The following is a 23,736-nucleotide window of genomic DNA, read 5'->3' as shown; positions in this document are numbered from 1 at the left end:
AGTCTTGCAGCAACAGGTATTCCATAACTTCGACGAGCAGCAAGGCAATCATTCGAGCTCTATTTTTTTTACAAGGGAGCTTTGCTCCAAAGTCCATCACCGAAAGCAATCGCTTCAACGAAGTTATAATTGATCAAAGGAAACAACCTACCAGGAAGTCCTTAATGCCAACTACTAGCAACAAACTTCTCAGCGAACAAGGAGATCTAGATCTGAGAAACGGAACAATTTTTCATCATAGCAGGTAGTAGATGACAGATGTGACATGCAGTACACTGCCAAGAGGTATACTAACAACAACCGGGTAGCACCAAGCGACCGACAATATGCACAAGTCTCTAGTACTATCAAGTACTATGAAAGAACATCAGCTCAGATTATGTATTCAACTATAACCAACCCGTAGATGCCGCATTTGGTTCCAAACAAATAGAATTACATATATATATAAGAGACCAAAAGGTTTGATCCAGAGACAGAGGACACAACAACTGATGCTGGACACAGCCCCGAGGAGTAAGATCACAAATACAGAACAAAATTCACAGCAACTGTAAGGATGAACAAAGAATAGCTCAGTAAGTGGGGTAGTAATACCCTGTATTCGCCATTGGCGCGTTTGGCATCCCGTATGGCATGGCTGGGTTTGGGCCGAAGCCATTGTTGTAGGTCCGATCGAGCTTGGCCAAGCTCGACGGCCCCTGCATGCCGTCCCGTTGGTACTGCTGCCACATCATCTGCTCCTGTGTCAAGAACTGCTGCTTCTTCTCCATCTCGGCCATCTGCACATAGGATGGTGGTGCAAAGGTAAGGGATGCCGCAAAAGGATCCCCACCAACGTTCTGCATCGAACCGTCTGGTGCCGGAAGAGCCAGCATCTGTGTCTTCTGTCCAGGCGCAGGTAGGGCAACACTGCTGGAGCTCCCACTAGTCGCCTGTGCGTTGACATGCTGACGCACAACACCTTGGTCGTACATACCATTCAGTAGCAGATTATCCATACCACCTGTCATTACAGCCTTCTGCTTGGACAAGTTGCTAGCCGTCTCCACAAGGGCAAGTTCCCAATCAGCCTTACCGGGCTCAGCCGCAGGATTCTGCCATGCAGAAGTCACTTCGTTGCCACCATTGGAAGGGAAGGCCTCCCATGACCCATTGCTACCACCAGCAGCAGGTGGCCCTTGGAAGAGGGCCAGAGCAAGCCTATTGCCTTGCTCATCTGCACTCACAGTGTCTTCTCTAAGATCCACCAGATCACCCTGGGGCTGCGGCGGGGGCTCTGGCTTCACCTCTTCCTCCACCTTCTCAGGTTCAGGCTCCTTGTAGTCCTCTGGTGCAGGAAGTGCCTTGATGCTGTTCATGTCCGGCTCTGGCTCTTCCTCCTTGACCGGCTCAGGCTCAGGCTCCCGTGGTGGACTCTTGGGGCGCTTTGCCCGGTCCCTCATAAACTCCTCCAATGTCTCCAGTAACTTATCAGTGACCCGCTGCACCTCTGGGTACTCCGATGATCTCGCTACCCCGGTGTCCTTACACCAAGCATAAAATGAGCAAAGCTCATCAATCTGCTTTGCCGCACTGGCATATGCCTCGAAGGCCTTGACACAATCAGCGTATTCCATGTCAAAGAACCTGTCCAGCAGCACCGCAAGTACCTCACAGATATCGGCGTAGAGCTGGAAGCTCTCCCTCGCCATCTGATACAGTGCAACCAGCACCATCCTGCTCTGCTTCGCGCCACCCGTGGGGCGGCAGGCAAGGAACCTGTCGAGCAGCTGCTGCAGGTGGTGCATACGGCCAAGGACCCGCTCCGGCTTCATATCCCTCACAGGGGTCGGCGGCCTCTTGTCATCAGAGTTCCCGCCATTCCTGCTGTCACGGTTATCATCGTACCCTCCATACCCATTCCCCGGAGGGGAGGTGTAGGAGGGTGACCGGCGGCCATACGGGTCAGGAGAACCCCAACGGTCACGCGGCGATGGCCCGTTCAGGCTGGCGCTTCCATTAGCGTTGGAGCCCTGCTTGCGCTCGTGGAGGAGGAACTCGAGGCGCTGGTCGAGGTACAGCGCATAGGTGCGGACGAAGGCGGAGTGGTCCCACGACCCAGAGTGCGCCTCGTCACGGAAGTCGGAGAGGTTGAGGAGGCGGGTGCCCCGGCGCGTGGCGTGGAGGAGCTCCCGGTGGAAGAAGGGGTCGCCGTCGGTGAGGAGACGGTGCACGAGCATGAGCGACTTGAGGGCGACGACGTAGTCGCGGGTGCGGGAGAGCCTGCGGGCGCACCCGGCGACCGCGGCGGCGACGTGGGCGCGGGATCCGGAGGTGAGGTGGAGGATCTCGCGGATGTGGCGCTCCTCGGCCGGCTCGTCGTCGTGGCTGGTGGTCTTGACGATGAGCACGTCGAGCTCCGGCGCGATGTTGCTGGTGACCTTGGCGAGCCCGATGCTGGTCTGGTCCTTGACGGCGCCCAGCGCCTTCCGGATCGTGCTGGACGACATCTCCGCCGCCTAATCCTCCTCCTCCTCGCCAACCAACCAACCACCAGCGACCGCAAGCTGCCGGCTGGTCGCTTGCAGATCTGAGCAGAAGAAGCAGTGGATGAGTCTCGGAGGTTTCATCAAAGCCAGACGCAGATCCTTAAAACATTTTGCAGGCCCGCTTTTAATTGGAAACACGTAAAGTTATCTACCGGAGGTCGAGATCCCCGGAGCCGAGAGGCGAGATTTGCTCTGGTGGGCCTACCATAAACTCCGCTCTCGATGCTTATCATCATCTAATCTAGACTAGATCAGCTAAGTTAGGTAGCTACTCCTACTCCGCAGCAGCCGCGGAGCTAGGAACGGAAGCCGCGTCCGGCTCCGGGGAGGAGGCGCAGATCCGGGGAGCAAGACTGGACGGGAAAAAGGAAGTACCTTTGCTATGGGCGCAGATCCGGGGCGTCGGGTGCTGGGCTGCGCAGGAGATCTGGGCGGGCGCGGGAGGGAGCAGCTCGGATCCGAGAGCCTCTCTCCTCTCTCCCCCGTCTCCCTCGTTGGCCGGGGGAGTTTGACCTGGGCTTTTAGAGGAGGAGGGGGCGGGAGGGTAGGCCGGCTGAGGAGGTCTGCGGGGGAGACGAGGCGAGAGGCAAAGGGGGGAAGAAATGGTGTGTGGTGGTGTGTTGGGGGCTCCCGGGCGTTTGGTGCCTTGCTGTTTTCAGACTTTTATTCCGGGCGCGGGAGGGAGGACGGAGGAGGGGCAAGCAAGGAAAGGAAAGCAGAGCGACCTTCGCGTCCCTTCCTTCCGTCCGTCTTTGGTCGCGCCGACGCGCACCCTATTGCCCCCGTGTCGGTCGGCGCCTACCCCCATACGCTGAGTTTACTTTTTTTTTTTTTTGGTTTTTACCTCCTCGCGGCAGCGAAGGAGAGCACGAGGTCAATGCGGCAACGCTGTGCCAGCTCTGCAGACGGTGCGGTGCGGTGCGGTGGTAATCCTGCAAAATGGTGCCAGCTGCCGCCGCACACGCCGGAGGTCGGGTCGCCGTGCCGTTGACGTCGGCTTGTCCGTCACGTCCACAAGTCCACACTCTACCGCGCGCGCACTGTCGCTGTCGTTCCTAGGGTGACCTGGTGCTTTGATTCGGTTCTCAATAGAGACTGTCCATTTCTGAATGAACACGGTCAGTAGCTGGTTCGTTCCTCTCTTGGCCAAGGCTGTGACTGTTTTCGTTGTCAAAGCATTTCTTTCCTTTCGCGGGGTACAACGCAGCGGGCGAGGAGAGAATCTTTGCATTGCATGGCTGCATGCCGCTGATGAGAAACATGTGAATGGATGGTTTTTTCTCCTTTTGTTCCTCTCCATATGTCATTCTGTTGACTGTTCTGGTACTAGAGTGCTTAAGGGTACAATTATTGCGCTCGCCTTGCCACCACCGTTTACAGCTCACTCAAACGCGGATGATCTTTATTTATTTATATTTATAGTAATATAAACGCGGCTTCTAGTTCTCTTGAATACTCAAAATCTGCAGGCAATTAGTAACTGGCTTGAGATGCGCCACAACCAGGACGGCCGGGCTCGCGTTTCCCTGCTGTGCCCAGAACTAGGTGTGATGGCCCATGGCTGGCAACCCAAATGGTTCCATGTATGTTATTGTATACGCGTGTGACGCGGACACAGTCTATGTGCACCGAGCAGGCGCCGTTTTGGTTTCCTGCATTGTCTTGTCTATCCCGACGTCATTAGCCTCGCCTTACGAGTTGTCATGGTAACGACCTGTTTTTGTTTGGGAGAGGGGATGTAGCTGGAGTTCGCTCTAAATGGGCGTTTATGATTAAGTACTGGTATGCATCGACGCATAGCAGTGTGATTGGTAATTAACGACGTTGCCAAGAAGCACTGGGTGATGGACCAATTGAAGAAAGGACAATTTTTCAGGTAAAGGTGAGGAGGCATCGTGTTCTTTGGTGAAGAGGTGAAGCTAGTTCAGTGGGTGCGAAAAGCAGGCCCTGGCACTGGATTACCGGAAGGAATGGCATCCCTGACTCTTAGTCAGCAAGTAAAATGCATCCATTCCATCAAGGGATGCTGAACTTTTTAGCGTGCGAAGGCAGCTTGAAGATCTAGATTCAGGTAGGTGCTCCCGCGTTGCCTCTCGGGCGGCTCGGGCGGAATCCCCGATCCAGCGCCGCCAGCCCCCTCCCCGCCCCCTTCCCTCACCTCGCCGTCGCCGGAGGACGCCGCCGGGCTAAGCCCGTGCGGCGGACGGCGGTGGCGGGGCCTTCTCTCTGCCTGGCGGCGGGGTCTCGCGATGGGGGAGGCTCGGCTCCTCTCTGCGGCGCCATGTGGCTGCTCCGGCGCTGCCGTGGTCTGCCTGGGCGTCGAGTCGCATCGGCTTTGCGCGCTCCTTGTGCTTCTCGGCTCCTGCCGTCTCAGTGCGTTGCGTGCGCAGGAGGTGGCGGCCTGTGGATCTGGCCGACTGCGGCGGGATCCGGCTCGTCTGCGTAGATGGCTCGATGTGGAGGGCTTCGAGGGGCCGTTCGGCGGCTCGGCCTGGCGGATCAGGGGCGGGGTGGCAGCCCTCCCCTCCGGCTCAGGTGATGCGGTGGCTGTGGGCGGCTCACAGCGGTGCAGCGAGTGTGGGTGCCAGATCTGACTGGGATTGGTCTGTTCTGGCTCGTCTGCGTCTGTCGGCGACGAGGAAGGAGGTGGCCCCGCGTAGCGTTGGCGTGATCGCTGCGTTGGGGTGCATGGACCAGCGGAGGTACTGCGTGGGAGTGGTGGTTGTGCTACTCCGGGTGAAAGCCTAGCCGGTGCTTGCCGACCGGCGGCGCCGGCGCCTGTGGGCGACGCTATCCTCCTTGGAGGCGTCGTCGGGGAGATCTGCGCATCCTCAACTACCGGATCAAAATCTTTAGGTGAAAGCCAAGATCCCGCTGCAGGGTCGGGCGGCGGCGGCGTCTTCAGCGTTGTTTTCCCTCTTTAGGGCGTCGTCTTGAAGATCTTGGTTCCTTTGGTGCTTCCGGCCGGCTGGACGTGCACAACATTGCGGTCGGCTGGTGTCCGCCCGACGATGTGGGCGGTTTGGCGTTGCGACTCGTGTGGCAACGACGATGGTGGAGAGAGGAGATGGGTCGCGGCTTGTCCTTCTGATGTCGACGGTCCAGTGCGCCAATGGGTGCGCCTATGCTGGTTTCGTGCCGTGACAGAGAAGTCGGAGCTGCGGTAGGCGGTGCCACCGCGGCAATGATGACTCCATGAGGGTGGTTTTCAGCGGGCGGTGCTCTCCGGATGTTGCTTTGGACTAGGTCGGCGCGAGGCGTGCAACTTTCCCATGTGAAGCTCTTCAGCAAAATCGGAGCTGCCAGGTCCTCGAGTGCTTCGGTCGATTGTTTGGCGTTTGTGGCCAGGTCGTCCGTGCGTGCCCCGTGGGGTTGTAATCTAGGTTTTCGCCCGGTTTTCCTCTAATTAACCGGGCAACTCTCTTCTGCTTAATCAATGAAAATGGCAAATCTTTTGCCTCGTTTCAAAAAAAAAGAATTGTATGTGCATCAAAAGAGTCAACTTTTCTAGCGTGCGGATTGCTTGCCTTTTCCGTTCAGTTCTACTCCATCCATCTCATAATATAATAGTGTTTTTGACACTACACTGGTGTTAAAAACACTTGTATATTATGGGACGGAGAGAGTACTAGCCTGGTAGTGTGCGTCAACGCAGTTTCTTCACTAAAATTTCACAGTGGTCACCGAAAATTTACCCGCCGGGTTCGCCATCGCAGCGGAGTCTGGACGTCCGGTGCTAGCTCGGTGTTACAACTCTTGACATATGAGGTCTTGCAATTTGGATGCTCCTGCGACACGCACTAATAAAAGGGAAATGATCTGTCCCCAAAAGGAGCAAAAATAACCCGGCATCATCGTCTGACGGTGACACTCTTCAAGTTATTGCTAGTTTTATAAGTGACCGGGCCTACACAGAGGATATCTCTGTACGTAAATGATGTGGTTCTATTTGCCAAGCCAAACCCAGCGGACCTGTTCTTTGTCAAAGAAGTACTGCAGATTTTGGGCGAAGCTTCCGTCCTGCGAGTGAACTATGCCAAATCCTCGGTGATTCTAATCCGAGGGAGGAGATGGATGAACAGATCCCGAGGAATACTCTGCCCTGGCAAATCAGGCAATTCCCGTGCAAATACCTAGGCCTGCAACCTAGCATCAACACCAGATCGGACTGGCAGCCCATGGTGGATGCAGCTCTGAAAATACTGCCAGGATGGCAACGGGGGATGGTGACTAGGCCTGGTAGGTTAATCCTTGTAAACCAAGTCATGAGGGCAAGACCGACGCATCACATGATCGTTGCGGAAAGAACCTAAATGGGTTCTGAACAAAATCAACAAAGGGTGTCGTGCTTTTTTCTGGGCTGGTCCAGATGAGATTCAAGGAGGGAAGTGTGTAGTCGCATGGAAGAGGGTGTGCCGGCCTAAGCACCTAGGCGGGTTGGGCTTCACTGATCTGCACAAGCATGGTATCGCCCTTTGTCTGCGATGGGAATGGCTACAGAGGACAGACGATTCACGGCCATGGTAGGGGTTGCAAGCGATCGGGGACAAGGGCATCATGATGATGACCCATAAGTATAGGGGATCTATCATAGTCCTTTCGATAAGTAAGAGTGTCGAACCCAACGAGGAGCAGAAGGAAATGACAAGCGGTTTTCAGCAAGATATTCTCTGCAAGCACTGAAATTATCGGTAACAGATAGTTATGTGATAAGATAATTCGTAACGGGTAACAAGTAACAAAAGTAACTAAGGTACAACAAGGTGTCTCAATCCTTTTTGCAGCAAAGGACAAGCCTGGACGAAAACTCTTATATAAAGCAAAGCGCTCCCGAGGACACATGTGAATTACTGTCAAGCTAGTTTTCATCATGCTCATATGATTGCGTTCGTTACTTTGATGATTTGATATGTGGGTGGATCGGTGCTTGAGTGTTGTCCTTCCTTGGACAAGCTTCCCACTTATGATTAACCCCTCTCGCGAGCATCCGCAACTATGAGAGAAGAATTGAGATAAATCTAACCATATCATGAAACATATGGATCCAAATCAGCCCCTTACGAAGCAACGCATAAACTAGGGTTTAAGCTTCTGTCACTCTAGCAACCCATCATCTACTTATTACTTCCCAATGCCTTCCCCTAGGCCCAAACAATGGTGAAGTATCATGTAGTCGACGTTCACATAACATCACTAGAGGAGAGACAACATACATCTCATCAAAATATCGAACGAATACCAAATTCACATGATTACTTATAACAAAACTTCTCCCATGTCCTCAGGAACAAACATAACTACTCAAAAAGCATATTCGTGTTCATAACCAGAGGAGTATTAATTATCATTAAGGATCTATACATATGATCTTCTACCGAATAAACCAACTAGTATCAACTACAAAGAGTAATCAACACTACTAGTAACCCACATGTACCAATTTGAGGTTTTGAGACAACGATCTGATACAAGAGATGAACCAGGGTTTGAGAGGAGATGGTGCTGGTGAAGATGGTGATGGAGATTAACCCCCTTCTAATGAGAGGATCATTGGTGATGATGATGGCTTCGATTTCCCCCTCCCAGAGGGAAGTTTCACCGGCAGAACAGCTCCGCCGGAGCCCTAGATTGGTTCTGCCCAGGTTCCGCCTCGAGATGGCGGCGCTTCGTCCCGAAAGCTTCCTTTTGATTTTTTCCAGGTCAAAACACACCATATAGCAGAAGATGGGCACCGGAGGCCTGACAGGGGGCCCACAAGGCAAGGGGGCACGCCCAGGGGGTAGGGCGCGCCCTCCACCCTTATGGATGGCTAGTGGCCCCCCTCTGGTGCTTTCTTCGCCTAATATTTTTTATTAATTCCAAAATGACTCTCCATGAAGTTTGAGGACTTTTGGAGTTGTGCAAAATAGGTCTCTAATATTTGCTCCTTTTCCAGCCCAGAATTCCAGCTGCCGGCATTCTCCCTCTTTATGTAAACCTTGTAAAATAAGAGAGAACATGCATAATTGATTGGGGATGCTTGTGTTAATCCTGCGAGATGGTTAGGCGGCCTGCGCCGAATGAGTCTCCTGAGGTTATTGCATGAGAAGGCAAGACACCAATGACCCCAGGAGGTGACGTGAACAGGGCTGGCCCACCATACAGAGCTCAGCCGTTGGGTTTATCGATGTTGCAGGGACGGACCCGAGCACAGACGTCGTGCCCAGTCTTCTCATGCAAAGATCCTGAAGAAAACAACCAACTCGCGGCTCCCGTGTCCACGGGGGCACTAGGTTGTGCGCCCTTACTCATCCGCCCGCGATTAGCTCATGCAAGAACAAGGCACCAAGGACCATGGGAGGTGACGTACACGAGGACTGGCCCGTGAGCCAGAGCTCGGCCTCTTGGATTTAGCAACGCTACAGGGATGGACCCGAGCACAGATGTCGTGCCAGTCCTTAATCATGAGGCGGTCGCAGGAGGGCTTGCAAGGGCGCGAGACGTTCTTAGCGACGAAGCGCCGGTCAGGCAATTGATAACTTAAAGGTAGCTTGCGAAGAAGGGTAAACTAACTTTGGTAGATGCAAAAGGGATACATGCCGTAGGGATGGACCCACACGGCCTAGGGATGATGCAGCCCGAGGGGCGCCCCCAGACTGAACGAATTAGAGAGATGTCACCTGGCACCGTCGCTGAAGGGGTGTTGAAGTAGCCAAAAAGCGCGTGCTGCTGGAGTCGTTCCTCACGAGCCGCTCCAGTGCTGAGCCTCGGGAGGCTCAGAGGCCCGGGAGGCTCCTAAAGGTGCTCCTCCATCTCCACCAGGATCGCCTGATGCCTGACCTCGCGAGCCGCCAGGGCATCGCTCATGCCGCGCTAGAACACCACAGCCACGCCCGGCAGGCTGAAAGGCATGCGACGTAGCTGTGAGGTGGACCCTCGCATCAGCCGACATGAGATGGCCAGATGAGCTGCTGAGACGCGGCCCTATTGAGCCCGGGGATGTTGATGCAGACGCGGAACTCCTTACCCTCGTAGGGGCAGTGAGCTGCGCCTCGCGGCAGGCGTCGATCGCCTTGCAGAACCCTTGCCTCTTGAATCTCCTCGATTGCCTTGCTGCTGAACTCCTGAACGCCTGGCGCCTCCCGCCTGACGCCTTCTCCTGGGAAGCATGCTCTGAAGAGCGCCTCCACATGGTGCCCGAGCGCCTCCCTCGTGACCCTGGCTAGGTCTGAGGCCCTCCTGAGGAGAGCTCCCGAGCCCAGCCTAAGAGGGGCGCCGGGCGCGCCTTCCTACGCGATGGGTGAAGGTGCCGCGTCCGGGGACGCGAGGCTCAGTGCAGCCTCCTCGGGTGATGCTCCTTCATGAGACCTCTGTCCCAGCTGCAGCTTCTTCGTATTGGGGAGACCTCAGGAGGGAGGGCGCCGTCCTCGTCCTCAGGGTTCTCGACTGCTGCAGCCTAGAAGGCACGCTCGAGGGAGCACACCGCATCCTTCTCTTGGCACGCGACCGTGATGACGCCGCCGCTTCCTGGCATCTTGAGGAGGTTGTAGCCATGGTGCGTAGCTGCCACAAACTTGGCCAGTGCTGGGTACCCTAGGATGGCGTTGTAGGGCAGGCGGATGTCGGCGACGTCGAAGTCGATGAGCTGGGTGCGGTAGTTGTTGCGCTCGCCGAATGTGACAGGGAGGCGGACCTGCCCTATCGGGTGCATAGAACCGTCGGTCACACCTGAAAATGACTTGGTTGGGTGAAGCTGGTAGTATGGCACTTGAAGCCTGTCAAACATCTGAATACATAGAACATTGAGCACTGCTCCGCCATCAATGAGAGTCTTGGTGACGACCACGTTGCTGATGACGGGGGAGCAGAGCATGGGGAGCGCGCCAGCAGTGGTCGCGCACTTGAGCTGGTCTGAGGAGCTGAAGGTGATGGCGCACTTGGACCACCAGAGAGGGTGAGTTGCTTCGGGCTTGGGGAGCGCTGCATTCACCTCGCGCGCGAACTGCTTGAAGGTGCGGTGGGAAGCCGGGGCCTGTGAGCCGCCCAAGATGCAGGCGATGGCTCGAGGATCCTGGAAGCCCCTAGCCCCCTCATCCTGGTGGTGATCCTCGTTCCTTCTTGGCGGTGGAGGTAGTGGAGGTAGAGCGGCATTGCCCTGAGGGTGCTCCTCGCGAGGCTGCTCCCTCCAGGTGCCCTCGCGAGGCTGGTCACGCCACTCCTGGCGGTGGTCGCGTCCGTTCTAGCATCCTCCGCCTCGGCCACCTCCACGGCCATAGCCTCGATCGTTGCGCTCAGGGCGTCAACCGAGGCGCCCGTCGTGGAGGGCCCTGAGCTCCTGACAGCCATTGGTGTTGTGGCTGTGCATGTTGTGGAAGACGCAGAACAGTCGATTACTCTTGGATGACTCGGGGTGGTCGCAGCCGTGCTTCGTCTCTGGTTCGGCCGCAAGCACGGCCGGCCCCTTGCGCTTCCCGTCCTTCGTCTTGGCCTTCTTGTCTTCTGGATCAGCATCGGGGAGCTTGAGGAGGGAGAGGCGCCCCTCCTCAGGCATTGCGTACTTGTTCGCCATGTTGAACATCTCCAGGGATGTGCAGAGATCCTCATGGATGGCGAGCTCCTCCTTCATCTTGACATCATAGACGCCATCAGTGAATGTTGAGATGATGGCCTCATCTGAAACCTTGGGGATCTTGAGGCGAACGTTGTTGAAGCGTTGGATATACTTCTGCAGGGTCTCTCCAAGTTGTCGCTTGATGCGACGTAGGTCACCCGCAGCCGGCGGACGGTCGCGAGTGCCCTAGAACTTGGCGATGAAGCGGCCGCGCATCTCCTCCCAGAAGAGACCGACCCCTCGGGTAGGTTCAGGAGCCAAGAACGCGCGCCATCCTTGAGAGCCATCGAGAACCAGTTTGCCATGATCTTCTCGTCGCCGCTGGCGCCTCGATGCTCAGCTCGTAGAGCTGCAGGAACTCGGCGGGGTCGGCGGTGCCGTCGTAGCGTGGAGGCAGGTCAGGCTTGAACTTGCTTGGCCAAACGACGCTGCGGAGCTCCGGGGTGAATGTACGACATCCTGCTGTGGCCACCAGAGGTCGCCGAGGGGGTGGAAACTGGTCCTGGTGCACGCGCACCGCCACCTCCTGCGACGGTATGCGGGCATGGTGCGGGGGTGCTGGAAGTACGCGCACTTCTCCTTGAGGTAGCTCCACCACCTGGCAACTCATGTCCTCTCGAGCTGGTGCAGGGCGTGGCTGGTTGCACCATGGTGCCACACGCCTTGGCTCGATGATGACGCCCTGGGCCGGAGGTGGTGGAGTAGCCCTGATGACCCACAAGTATAGGGGATCTATCGTAGTCCTTTTGATAAGTAAGAGTGTCGAACCCAACGAGGACAAGTGATTTTCAGTAAGGTTTTCTCTGCAAGCACTGAAATTGTAGGTAACAGATAATTTTGTGATAAGATAAATTGTAACGAGTAACAAGCAATGAAAGTAAATAAAGTGCAGCAAGGTGGCCCAATCCTTTTTGTAGCAAAGGGCAAGCCTGGACAATTTCTTATAATGAGAAAAGAGCTCCCGAGGACACATGGGAATTATCGTCGAGCTAGTTTTCGTCACGCTCATATGATTCGCGTTCAGTACTTTGATAATTTGATATGTGGGTGGACCGGTGCTTGGGTACTGCCCTTACTTGGACAAGCATCCCACTTATAATTAACCCCTATTGCAAGCATCCGCAACTACAAAAGAAGTATTAGGGTAAACCTAACCACATCATTAAACATATGGATCCAAATCAGCCCCTTACGAAGCAACACATAAACTAGGGTCTAAGCTTCTGTCACTCTAGCAACCCATCATCTACTTATTACTTCCCATTGCCTTCCTCTAGGCCCAAATAATGGTGAAGTGTCATGTAGTCGACGTTCACATAACACCACTAGAGGAAAGACAACATACATTTCATCAAAATATCAAACGAATACCAAATTCACATGACTACTAATAGCAAGACTTCACCATGTCCTCAGGAACAAACATAACTACTCACAAAGCATATTAATGTTCATAATCAAAGGAGTAATAATATGCATTAAGGATGAACATATGATCTTCCACCAACACTAGTAGAAAAGGGGCCATTTGTCCCAGTTCATACGGGCCTTTTGTCCCGGTTGTTGAACCGGGACTAAAGGGTCGTTACTAATGCCCTGGCCCTTTAGTCCTGGTTCTTACATGAACTGGGACAGATGGGCCTCCATGTGGCCGGTGCGCCGAGCCCAGGTAGGAGGGCCTTTGGTCCCGATTGGTGGCACCAACCGGGACCAAAAGGCATCCACGCGTCAGCATTTCAGGGGCTGGGTTTTTTGTTTTTTTGAAAGGGGGGGTGGGGGTTTTGGGGGGTTAATTTAGGTGTTTCATATATTGTGTTAGCTGGCTAATTAATAGGGAGAAGTGTCCTCTCTTATCTCCGTGCTTGGTCGACGCTACGTACTATACATAGAGAGGCCCTCGACATGCTAGCTAGTAAACAAATGAAGGAAACCATTAAGTACAGAAGTTCGTCATGCATACCGAGAGAAGTGATCGATCGACCTCTCCTTCTCCGAGAGATTGGTCGAACAACAAGTTTTCGTATTATCTATCCGATGCTACTGGCTACATACATATACAATATGTAAGATCTCTTACAATCCCCTAGCAATTGAAATCAACTTCCACATGGTATTCTCCGGCTTTATTGATGACGTGGTCAAGAAAGAATCCCGCCAATTCCTCTTGAATTGCTTTCATGCGATCTTGTGGTAGGAGTTCATTCCGCATGTGCCACGTCTAATTTGAAGAAGGGGGTTAATACATATATATGAATGAAACTCAACAGAAATGATGGTGTAATAAAATAAAATTGTGAATATTATTGCTTACGCACTTCATATTGTCTTTTAGAGTAGCCCCGCTTATTTTTCAAAGTCGCGTTGTAGATGAAATCGCACACATAGTATCCACAGTAATTATTCCCTTGTTTCTGCCACAAGCACTTTACGAGAAATAGAGGTCAATCAAACTGATAATGAAGCATTATAAATGGCATTGATGAAAGTATAGCTATAGAATAAATGGGAGATGCGCGCAACTAGCTAGCCAGTAGTACTTACTTTCGGGTATGTATATCGCAGCTCCTTCGGCAGTCGCGGAGCTTCTGCGGTGAACTGTTTCCAAACCCTGCAAGACAAAGAAAATAATTACTATTACTTGAGATATTAGGAAATGAACAAAAAGTTGCCGATATGGTGCGATAATGATCGATTGAACTTACTTGTTGAGCATTTTAGTCATGTCCGCATAGGTTTCGGGATCTTTTCGTGTCGAGTCTAATACGGTTACTAGTCCCCGCTCAAGCTTAATCTCCAGAAGAACATAGTGGAAGCTGCGCACGCATGCATAACTCATCAATTACATTACTATAATCTCGCTCGAGTAATAAGGGAAACCGAATATGAACACGACAGTAACACTCACTCGAAGTTGTAAGGAAAGAGTATGGTATCTTTGTTTTGATTTTTGATCAACGATTGTAGCAAGTTGGCCTCGGCCTCTTCGGCGTGCTTTTTAACCTGAATTTCATCTATGATATTTGTGTTAATGAACCCAATATTATACATTTCTTGTTTTCTGCACTCGACGATCTTCAATCTACATAATATAGTGAGGATAATTAATTATAAATACATGCAATGAAAGAGCCGAGCTATATATAGAGACTTAATGACAGAAATAGTACTTACAGACAGTAGCAAAAGACCGTTAATTTATCGAGGGCCTTTTGATTGAAGAACTCGAAGAACTCCTCAAATGGAACAGGTAACAGATCAGTTCCAACGAGGTCGTGCTCCTCTTTAATTCTCAGATACAAAGTATTCATCCTCCCAGAGTCTCTGCAGGTTTTCATGTACCAATTATGGAATCTTCGCATCATCGTTGTTAGAGATTTTTCATCTTTGACGAGAGGCTTCCCGTACTCGTATCTGTGTTCGTCCACCTCCATGAAATCAAAATTTACATCGTCAGGCAGGTAATATGCAAGATTGCCATAACCGGGCACCGTCCCCGGAGCATTAGCGATGATGTCGCCGCTAGACACATTGAGCGGGGGGCACGATTGATTTGCTTGTTCGCCGAGCTGGGCAATTTTTTTCGCAGTTGCTCGTTCTTTTGACCTTTGATGTCTGACAGTACTTCCCGACCGCTCCGCTTTGAGATATGTCTGTTCAGTAATGCGCTCATAGTTGGTTCTTGGCGGAGACTTTGGTGGTTTCCTCAGGGCATCTATAGTGCGCTTTGCTTTCACCAGATCTACCTTCTCCTCCGGAGGTGGATGTCTCTTTGCTTTCAACCCTTCAAAGAAGTCCTCCACTCCGGTCCGCACGATCTTCGCGTTTTCCTCCTCGGTCCTCTTGTACGGTAACTTCTCTAGAGGCTTGAGAGAAGGACCATATCTGTATTGCCTCCCGCCTCTAGCTATACTGCTAGATGCTGGAGCAGACGGAGCGACTGCGGCGTCTATCTTCTTTCGTGCTTGCTTATGAGGCGGAGGAGAAGGACTACGATGTGCCGGAGCAGCTGGTGGCGGCGGGTCTCTTCCGCCCTTGCTGGCGAGGCAGAGAAGGAGGAGGCTGCTAGCTGCTCAGGCGCGCCGGTGCAGGCGGAGGAGGAGGCGGAGTGCCGCCACGCGCCGGAGAAGGAGGCTGAGTGCCCTGATCGTCACTCGCCGGAGGAGGAGGCGGTGGAGGAGGCAGAGTGCCCTGACTCGACGGAGGAGGAGGAGGAGGCATCCAGTTCGAAAGCTTGCTGAACTCCTTCCGCCATAGGCATGGAGTCTTCAGAGCAGAACCCAACCGAGTCTCCCCTTCACCGGTAGGGTGGTCAAGCTGGAGGTCCCCAAATCCCTCCGTTATTTCATCCACCGTCACCCTAGCATATCCTTCTGGAATCGGACGACAGTGAAAAGTTGCGCCGGGTTCAGCAGGTCGAACTTGGCCGACAGCCGTCTTGACTTTTAAGTTCTGCCATTGCATCATAAGATGGAAATTTTGAGACTCCGTGATAAAATCCACGGGGTAGCTAGCAGGAGCCGTCAAGACATGCTCCGGCTGAAGCAGCTCAGTGGAAGCCACGCTGCTTCTCCGCTGATATGGCGGGGTACCTTCGGGGGAAGCTTTGGCAGGTCGTTTGCTGCAATCTGCTTCTCGTTCCCCTAGCCCTTGTACCCTTTCGTGCAGCGCCTGCAGTTGCCTATGCTCCACTTTCTTCCTCCTCTCCTGGGTTTTGTAACCCCCTACGTCCGGAAAACCAACCTTCCACGGAATGGAGTCTGGCGTGCCTCGTGTCCGTCCAGTGTGCTCAGGATTCCCGAGGGCCATTGTGAGCTCGTCGTTCTCCCTGTCTAGAACGAACGTCCCTTGCTGTACTGCATTGATATAGTGCCGAAGCCTCTTGACTGGTATTTTCAGTTGCTTGTCCGTCCAACGACACTTCCCTGATACAGGGTCCAAGGTTCCGCCAGCCACAAAGAATCAAGTCCGGCAACGGTCTGACCGGTTCATTGTCTCTGGTTCGATCCCTTTATCAAGCAGATCATTCTCAGCCTTGGCCCACTTAGGCCGGGCTTTGAGGTAGCCACCTGACCCCGTGCGATGGTGAAACTGCTTCTTCGCAGCATTTTGCTTGTTTGTCGCCGACATCTTCTTACTCTTTTCCGATGTCTTGTGGGCCACAAATGCGGGCCAGTGATCTCTGATCTTCTCATATTTGCCGATGAATTCTGGTGTCTCTTCTTTATCGACAAACTTGTTCAGTTCTTTCCTCCACCTCCTAAATAGGCCTACCATCTTCTTAAGAGCAAAAGACTTGATTAATTGCTCTGTAACTGGCTTCTCCGGATCCTCCTCTGGCGGTAGGGTGAAATTTGCCTTCAGCTCCGTCCAAAGATCATCTTTCTGCATATCATTGACATAAGACACCTCAGGGTCTTCGTTCTTAGGCTTATACCATTGGTGGATGCTGATCGGGATCTTGTCCCTAACAAGAACTCTGCACTGAGCAGCAAATGCATTCTTTGTCCGGATGGGTTCAATCGGATCGCCGTCGCGCGCGATTGTTGTGATCTCAAACCTTTCATCCGAGCTCAACTTTTTCTTCGGGCCTCGTCTCCTACCTCAGTTGTGCTCGATCCGGAGGGCTAGAAAAAAGAAGAAAGACGAGAGTTAATTAATATGTGTACATATACCAAAACAATGAATGCATCAATTAGCTAGTCAGCACAGGCTTAACTAATATATATACCTGGCCAGACTCGGTTCGGTCACCGGAGCCGTCATCACGGTCTCCTTCTTGCACTGTCATTGGGTCACAGGAGCCATCCTCACGGTCTCCTTCTTGCACCGGCATTGGGTCAAAGGAGCCATCATAATCATAGCCCGCTTCTTCACCATGTCCTTCCAGACCATCGGTGTCGTTCAGAAACGAGAAGACGACATCACTTCCTTGTGCGATTATGTCCCCCAACAACGCTTCCGTTGCTTCGTCTCGGGGGGTGTCCATAGTTTCTACAAATATTTACAACATGGCAATTATTATTCAAACATGACAGATGGATATATTAGTGGCAAACCTGGAACTAGCTAGCTAATCACAGTAAGGAATCATATTAATTAGTGGCCTCGACGGTGCTTCTCTAGGGTTTGGGGTGGCCTCGACAATGCTTCAAGGGGGTAATATCGACAACGACAAGATACATACACGGGAAAATAATGTTATCGGGGAGGGGGTATATCGACCCCCCCCCCACGTGTTGAAGTTATCGAGAGGGGGTATATCGACCCCCCCACGTGTTGAAGTTATCGGGAGGGGTTTATATCGACAACGACGACATACGTACATGGGAAAATAATATTATCGGGGAGGGGGTATATCGACCTCCCCCCACATGTTGAAGTTATCGGGAGGTGGTATATAGACCCCCCCCCCCACATGTTGAAGTTATCGGGAGGGGTTTATATCAACAACGACGACATACGTACATGGGAAAATAATAGTAACGGGCATGGGGTATATCGACCCCCCCATGTGTTGAAGTTATCGGGAGGGGGTATATCGACCCCCCTCGTGTTGAAGTTATCGGGAGGGGGTATATCGACCCCCCCCCCACGTGTTGAAGTTATCGGGAGTTTATATCGACACGACATACGTACATGGGAAAATAATATTATCGGGGAGGGGGTATATCGACCCCCTCCTCGTGTTGAAGTTATCAGGAGGGGTATATGGACGACGACAGACCCGATAAAACATAAGAAAATGAAGAAGAAATAAAAAGAGGAGAAGAAGAAAGGAATAGAGGAGAAGATCGAAGAAAAAAAGAAGAAAAAAAAGAGGAGAAGAAGAAAGGAATAGAGGAGAAGAAGAAAAAATAGAAATTTTTTCTATTTTTTCTTCTTCTCCTCTATTCCTTTCTTCTTATCCTCTTCCTTTTCTTCCTCTCCTCTTCTTCTCCTCTTCCTTTTCTTCCTCTCCTCTTCTTCTCCTTTTTCCTCTTCTTATTTTCCTTTTTCCTCTCCTAAATATATAATTTTTTTTCTAAAAATGAAACTAACATATATAGATAATCCTTTTCTAAATATATAAATCTAACTTTTGCATATATGAACATATATACACAGAGAACATACAAACATATATACATTTTTTATACAAAAGCAAAATACAAATCATCATATATATGAAAAAAATCTGAAAAGAAACAATATACACAATACATATACTCACATATATATATATATATAATCTGAAAAAACAAGCATGTAATATAAGAAAAAAAACAGGGGAGGGGCGCCGGCCGGACCAACGGAGGGGCAGGGGCGCGGGTTCGGCGGCGAGGACGGCAACGGGCAGGGGACGCGCGTTCGGCGGCGAGGACGGCGACGGGGCAGGGGCGACGGCCGGCGAGGAAGGGGGCGGGGCAGGGCGACGGCGACGACGGGGGTGGGCCAGGGTGCGCGACGCGCGTCGGGGCAGGGCAGAGAGCGGCGACGGCGTCGGGCGAGGGCACGGGCGACGGCGAGCGGGCGGCAACGGTGACCTCGGGCGGCTAGGGGAGGCGACGGCGATGTCGGGGCAGGGGCCGGCGTCGAGGAGCAGTGCAGTAGCCTGGCGGCATTGGAGAGAAGAATGGCGGGTGGGGGGAAATTTCCCAAGTGTTTGGTTATATAGGAAAGGCTTTGGTCCCGGTTCGTGGCACAAACCGGTCCCGGTTCGTGGCACAAACCGGGACCAATGCCCCCCTTTAGTCCCGGTTGGTGCCACCAACCGGGACTAAAGGGGGGCATTGGTCCCGGTTTGTGCCACGAACCGGGACCAAAGCAGCCCTTTAGTCCCGGTTGGTGCCACCAACCGGGACCAGTGGCCTTGCACAGTGGGGTGGTGGTGGGAGTTTAGTCCCACCTAGCTAGTTGGAAACGCCCGGCACCTATTTATAAGCCCTATTGCCTCTTCCCTCTCGAACTCCTCTGAACTACAGGCCTATGGGCCTAAACTAACACTGATCTACCTGTGGGCCTGCTGGGCCTCCTGCGGGCCTGAATCCTGGCCCGTGGTAGGGTTTCTAGTCGTACTCAGGCCGTGGGGGCCCAGTAGGAGGCACCTTTTTTGTTTTTTTGTTTTCTTTACTTATTGTTGCTATTTTTATTTTTTTTTCTAGTTTTTTGTTTTGTTTTCTGCATTATTTATTTTCTTTTGTTTTTTGCTTTATTTTTTAATTCTTTTTGCTTTTAGTTTTAGAAAAATTATAAACTTTTTGTTAGTGCCATTAGTTTTCAAATTTGAAAACACTTTTTTGTTTTTTTGTTTTCTTTCTTGCTTTATTTATTTTATTTTGTTTCTACTTACAACAAAATACTTATTGTTGCTATTTTTATTTTTTTCCAGTTTTTTTGTTTTGTTTTCTGCATTATTTACTTTCTTTTGTTTTTTCTTTATTTTTTAATTCTTTTTTGCTTTTAGTTTTAGAAAAATTATAAACTTTCTGTTAGTGCCATTAGTTTTCAAATTTGAAAACACTTTTTTGTTGCTTTATTTATTTTATTTTGTTTCTACTTACAACAAAATACTTATTGTTGCTATTTTTATTTTGTTTCCAGTTTTTTTGTTTTGTTTTTTCCATTATTTATTTTCTTTTGTTTTTTGCTTTATTTTTTATTTTCTTTTGCTTTTAGGTCACAAAATTATAAACTTTCTGTTAGTGCCATTAGTTTTAGAAAAATTATAAACTTTCTGTTAGTGCCATTAGTTTTCAAATTTGAATAGTTAAAATTTGAATTCTTTGAAATTTGTGTGAATCACAAGTTTGTGATTAACTTTACTAAAAAATGAACATAGATGCGCCTATAGAGAAAATTCAACCTAAATTTATGATAAATTTCTATGTATTTCAGAGAAATTCACTATGAATTTAGGTCAAATTCCCTGTATATGGGCATCTATTTTCACTTTGAGAGGAGCTCAACAAGGCAGAGAGGGACAAGCTTATAAACCGGTGTGAGCGCCCTTCGGTTGGCGAGGTAGGACTAAACTCTGAGCGTAACGAGGACCAACCCTTTAGTCCCGGTTTGTGGCACAAACCGGGACTAATGGTCATGGGCCAGGGGCGAGGCGCATTGGCCCCGGTTCGTGCGTGGAACCGGGACCAAAAGGTCCAGACGAACCGGGACCAATGGCCCACGTGGCTGACCTCTTGAGAGTGTTCTTCGTGAGAACATAGTTGACAAGGAGCGAACCGGGATTAATGGTATTACGAGGGCCGAACCATAAGACATTAAAGCATTTCAAATGAATTCTGAAAAAGTTGAAATTTGGCATGGTATCATAATTTCACCCACATAGCATGTGCATGTACAAAACGGACAATGGTATCATACTCGTCGGTTACAAAGTTGGCATGGTATCATCATAATAGTTGCGGGAGAAAGTCTTCACTTTTTCTTCGCTTGTGTCATTTGCTTATTGCGTCGTAACCATGGATAATCTTCACCGTTTATCAGGATGCTTGGGTCAGCCTTGACTTTGAAGGAAGGAATTTTCATGAAACTTTTCATAATCTTCAGACATGTCTGTCTTGCCCTCCACTCCCATGATGTCCCTTTTTCCTGAAAGAACTATGTGGCACTTTGGCTCATCGTATGATGTATTCGCTTCCTTATCTTTTCTTTTTCTCGGTCTGGTAGACATGTCCTTCACATAGATAACCTGTGCCACATCATTGGCTAGGACAAACGGTTCGTCAGTGTACCCAAGATTTTTCAGATCCACTGTTGTCATTCCGTACTGTGGGTCTACCTGTACCCCGCCTCCTGACAGATTGACCCATTTGCACTTAAACAAAGGGACCTCAAAATCATGTCCGTAGTCAAGTTCCCATATGTCCACTATGTAACAATAATATGTGTCCTTTCCCCTCTCGGTTGTTGCATCAAAGCGGACACCGCTATTTTGGTTGGTGCTCTTTTGATCTAGGTCAATCGTGTAAAATGTATTCCCATTTATCTCGTATCCTTTGTAAATCAATACAGTCAAAGATGGTCCCCTGGACAACAAGTACATCTCATCACAAACAGTGTTGTCACCTCTGAGACGTGTTTCCAACCAACTGCTGAAAGTCCTGATGTGTTCACATGTAATCCAGTCGTCGCACTACTCCGGGTGTTTGGAGCGTAGACTGTTCTTGTGTTCATCGACATATGAGGTCACCAAGGTAGAGTTCTGTAGAACTGTGTAATGTGCTTGAGACCAAGAATATCCGTCCCTGCATATTATTGAGTCCCTTCCAAGCGTGCCTTTTCCAGTCAGTCTCCCCTCATACCGCGATTTAGGGAGACCTATCTTCTTAAGGCCAGGAATGAAGTCAACACAAAACCCGATGACATCCTCTGTTTGATGGCCCATGGAGATGCTTCCTTCTGGCCTAGCACGGTTACGGACATATTTCTTTAGGACTCCCATGAACCTCTCAAAGGGGAACATATTGTGTAGAAATACGGGCCCCAGAATGACAATCTCGTCGACTAGATGAACTAGGACGTGCGTCATGATATTGAAGAAGGATGGTGGGAACACCAGCTCGAAACTGACAAGACATTGTGCCACATCACTCCTTAGCCTTGGTACGATTTCTGGATCGATCACCTTCTGAGAGATTGCATTGAGGAATGCACATAGCTTCACAATGGATAATCGGATGTTTTCCGGTAGAAGCCCCCTCAATGCAACCGAAAGCAGTTGCGTCATAATCACGTGGCAGTCATGAGACTTTAGGTTCTGGAACTTTTTCTCTGGCATATTTATTATTCCCTTTATATTCGACGAGAAGCCAGTCGGGACCTTCATACTGAGCAGGCATTCAAAGAAGATTTCTTTCTCTTCTTTCGTAAGAGCGTAGCTGGCAGGACCTTCATACTGCTTCGGAGGCATGCCGTCTTTTTTGTGCAAATGTTGCAGGTCCTCCCGTGCCTTAGGTGTATCTTTTGTCTTTGCATACATGCCCAAGAAGCCTAGCAGGTTCATGCAAAGGTTCTTCATCACGTGCATCACGTCGATTGAAGAGCGGACCTCTAGGTCTTTCCAGTAGGGTAGGTCCCAAAATATAGATTTCTTCTTCCACATGGGTGCGTGTCCCTCAGCTTCATTCGGAACAGCTAGTGCGCCAGGACCCTTTCCAAAGATTACGTGTAAATCATTGACCATAGAAAGTACGTGATCATCGGTACGCATGGCGGGCTTGTTCCGGTGATCTACCTCGCCTTTGAAATGCTTGCCTTTCTTTCGACATTGATGGTTGGTCGGAAGAAATCGACGATGTCCCAGGTACACATTCTTCCTGCAGCTTCCCAGGTATATACTATCGGTGTCAAGTAAACAGTGCGTGCATGCGTGGTATCCCTTGTTTGTCTGTCCTGAAAGGTTACTGAGAGCGGGCCAATCGTTGATGGTCACGAACAGCAACGCCTTTAGGTCAAATTCCTCCCGTTTGTGCTCATCCCACGTACGTACACCGTTTCCATTCCACAGCTGTAAAAGTTATTCAACTAATGGCCATAGGTACACATCAATGTCGTTGCCGGGTTGCTTAGGGCCTTGGATGAGAACTGGCATCATAATGAACTTCTGCTTCATGCACATCCAAGGAGGAAGGTTATACATACATAGAGTCACGGGCCAGGTGATGTGATTGCTGCTCTGCTCCCCGAAAGGATTAATGCCATCCGTGCTTAAAGCAAACCATATGCTCCTTGGGTCACTTGCAAACTCATCCCAGTACTTTCTCTCGATTTTTCTCCACTGCGACCCGTTAGCGGGTGCTCTCAACTTCCCGTATTTCTTACGGTCCTCACTGTGCCATCGCATCAACTTGGCATGCTCTCCGTTTCTTAACATATGTTTCAACCGTGGTATTATAGGAGCATACCACATCACCTTCGCAGGAACCCTCTTCTTGGGGGGCTCGCCGTCAACATCACCAGGGTCATCTCGTCTGATCTTATACCATAATGCACCGCATACCGGGCATGCGTTCAGATCCTTGTACGCACCGCGGTAGAGGATGCAGTCATTAGGGCATGCATGTATCTTCTGCACCTCCAATCCTAGAGGGCATACGACCTTCTTTGCGGCGTATGTACTGTCGGGCAATTCGTTATCCTTTGGAAGCTTCTTCTTCAATATTTTCAATAGCTTCTCAAATCCTTTGTCAGGCACAGCATTCTCTGCCTTCCACTGCAGCAATTCCAGTACAGTACCGAGCTTTGTGTTGCCATCTTCGCAATTGGGGTACAACCTTTTTTTGTGATCCTCTAACATGCGATCGAACTTCGGCTTCTCCTTTTGACTTTTGCATTGCGTCCTTGCATCGACAATGACCCGGCGGAGATCATCATCATCAGGCACATCGTCTGGTTCCTCTTGATCTTCAGCAGCTTCGCCTTTGCAGCATCATCGTGCACATCATCTGGTTCCTCTTGATGTTCAGTAGCATCACCGTATTCAGGGGGCACATAGTTGTCATCATACTCTTCTTCTTCGCCGTATTCCATCATGACCCCTATTTCTCCGTGCCTCGTCCAAACATTATAGTGTGGCATGAAACCCTTGTAAAGCAGGTGGGTGTGATGGATTTTCTGGTC

The 23,736-nt window shown here is 50.8% G+C and overlaps 1 protein-coding gene across 1 annotated transcript; it reads right to left on the bottom strand.

Moving 5' to 3' along the window:
- Positions 1–355: 355 nt before the first annotated feature.
- Positions 356–3,231, bottom strand: LOC123092597 (putative clathrin assembly protein At2g25430). Its single transcript, XM_044514397.1, has 2 exons — positions 2,907–3,231; positions 356–2,572 (listed from the first exon to the last, which is right to left on the bottom strand). Exon 2 carries the CDS (start codon positions 2,490–2,492, stop codon positions 576–578), a length of 1,917 nt encoding a protein of 638 aa, XP_044370332.1. The 5' UTR covers positions 2,493–2,572; positions 2,907–3,231; the 3' UTR covers positions 356–575.
- Between the last annotated feature and the right edge of the window lie 20,505 nt (positions 3,232–23,736).

Source organism: Triticum aestivum, chromosome 4B, assembly GCF_018294505.1.
Source record: "Triticum aestivum cultivar Chinese Spring chromosome 4B, IWGSC CS RefSeq v2.1, whole genome shotgun sequence".
Lineage (NCBI taxonomy): Eukaryota > Viridiplantae > Streptophyta > Magnoliopsida > Poales > Poaceae > Triticum > Triticum aestivum.
Note: the sequence above shows the minus strand (reverse complement) of the source record. Positions and strands in the feature narration are given on the sequence as shown.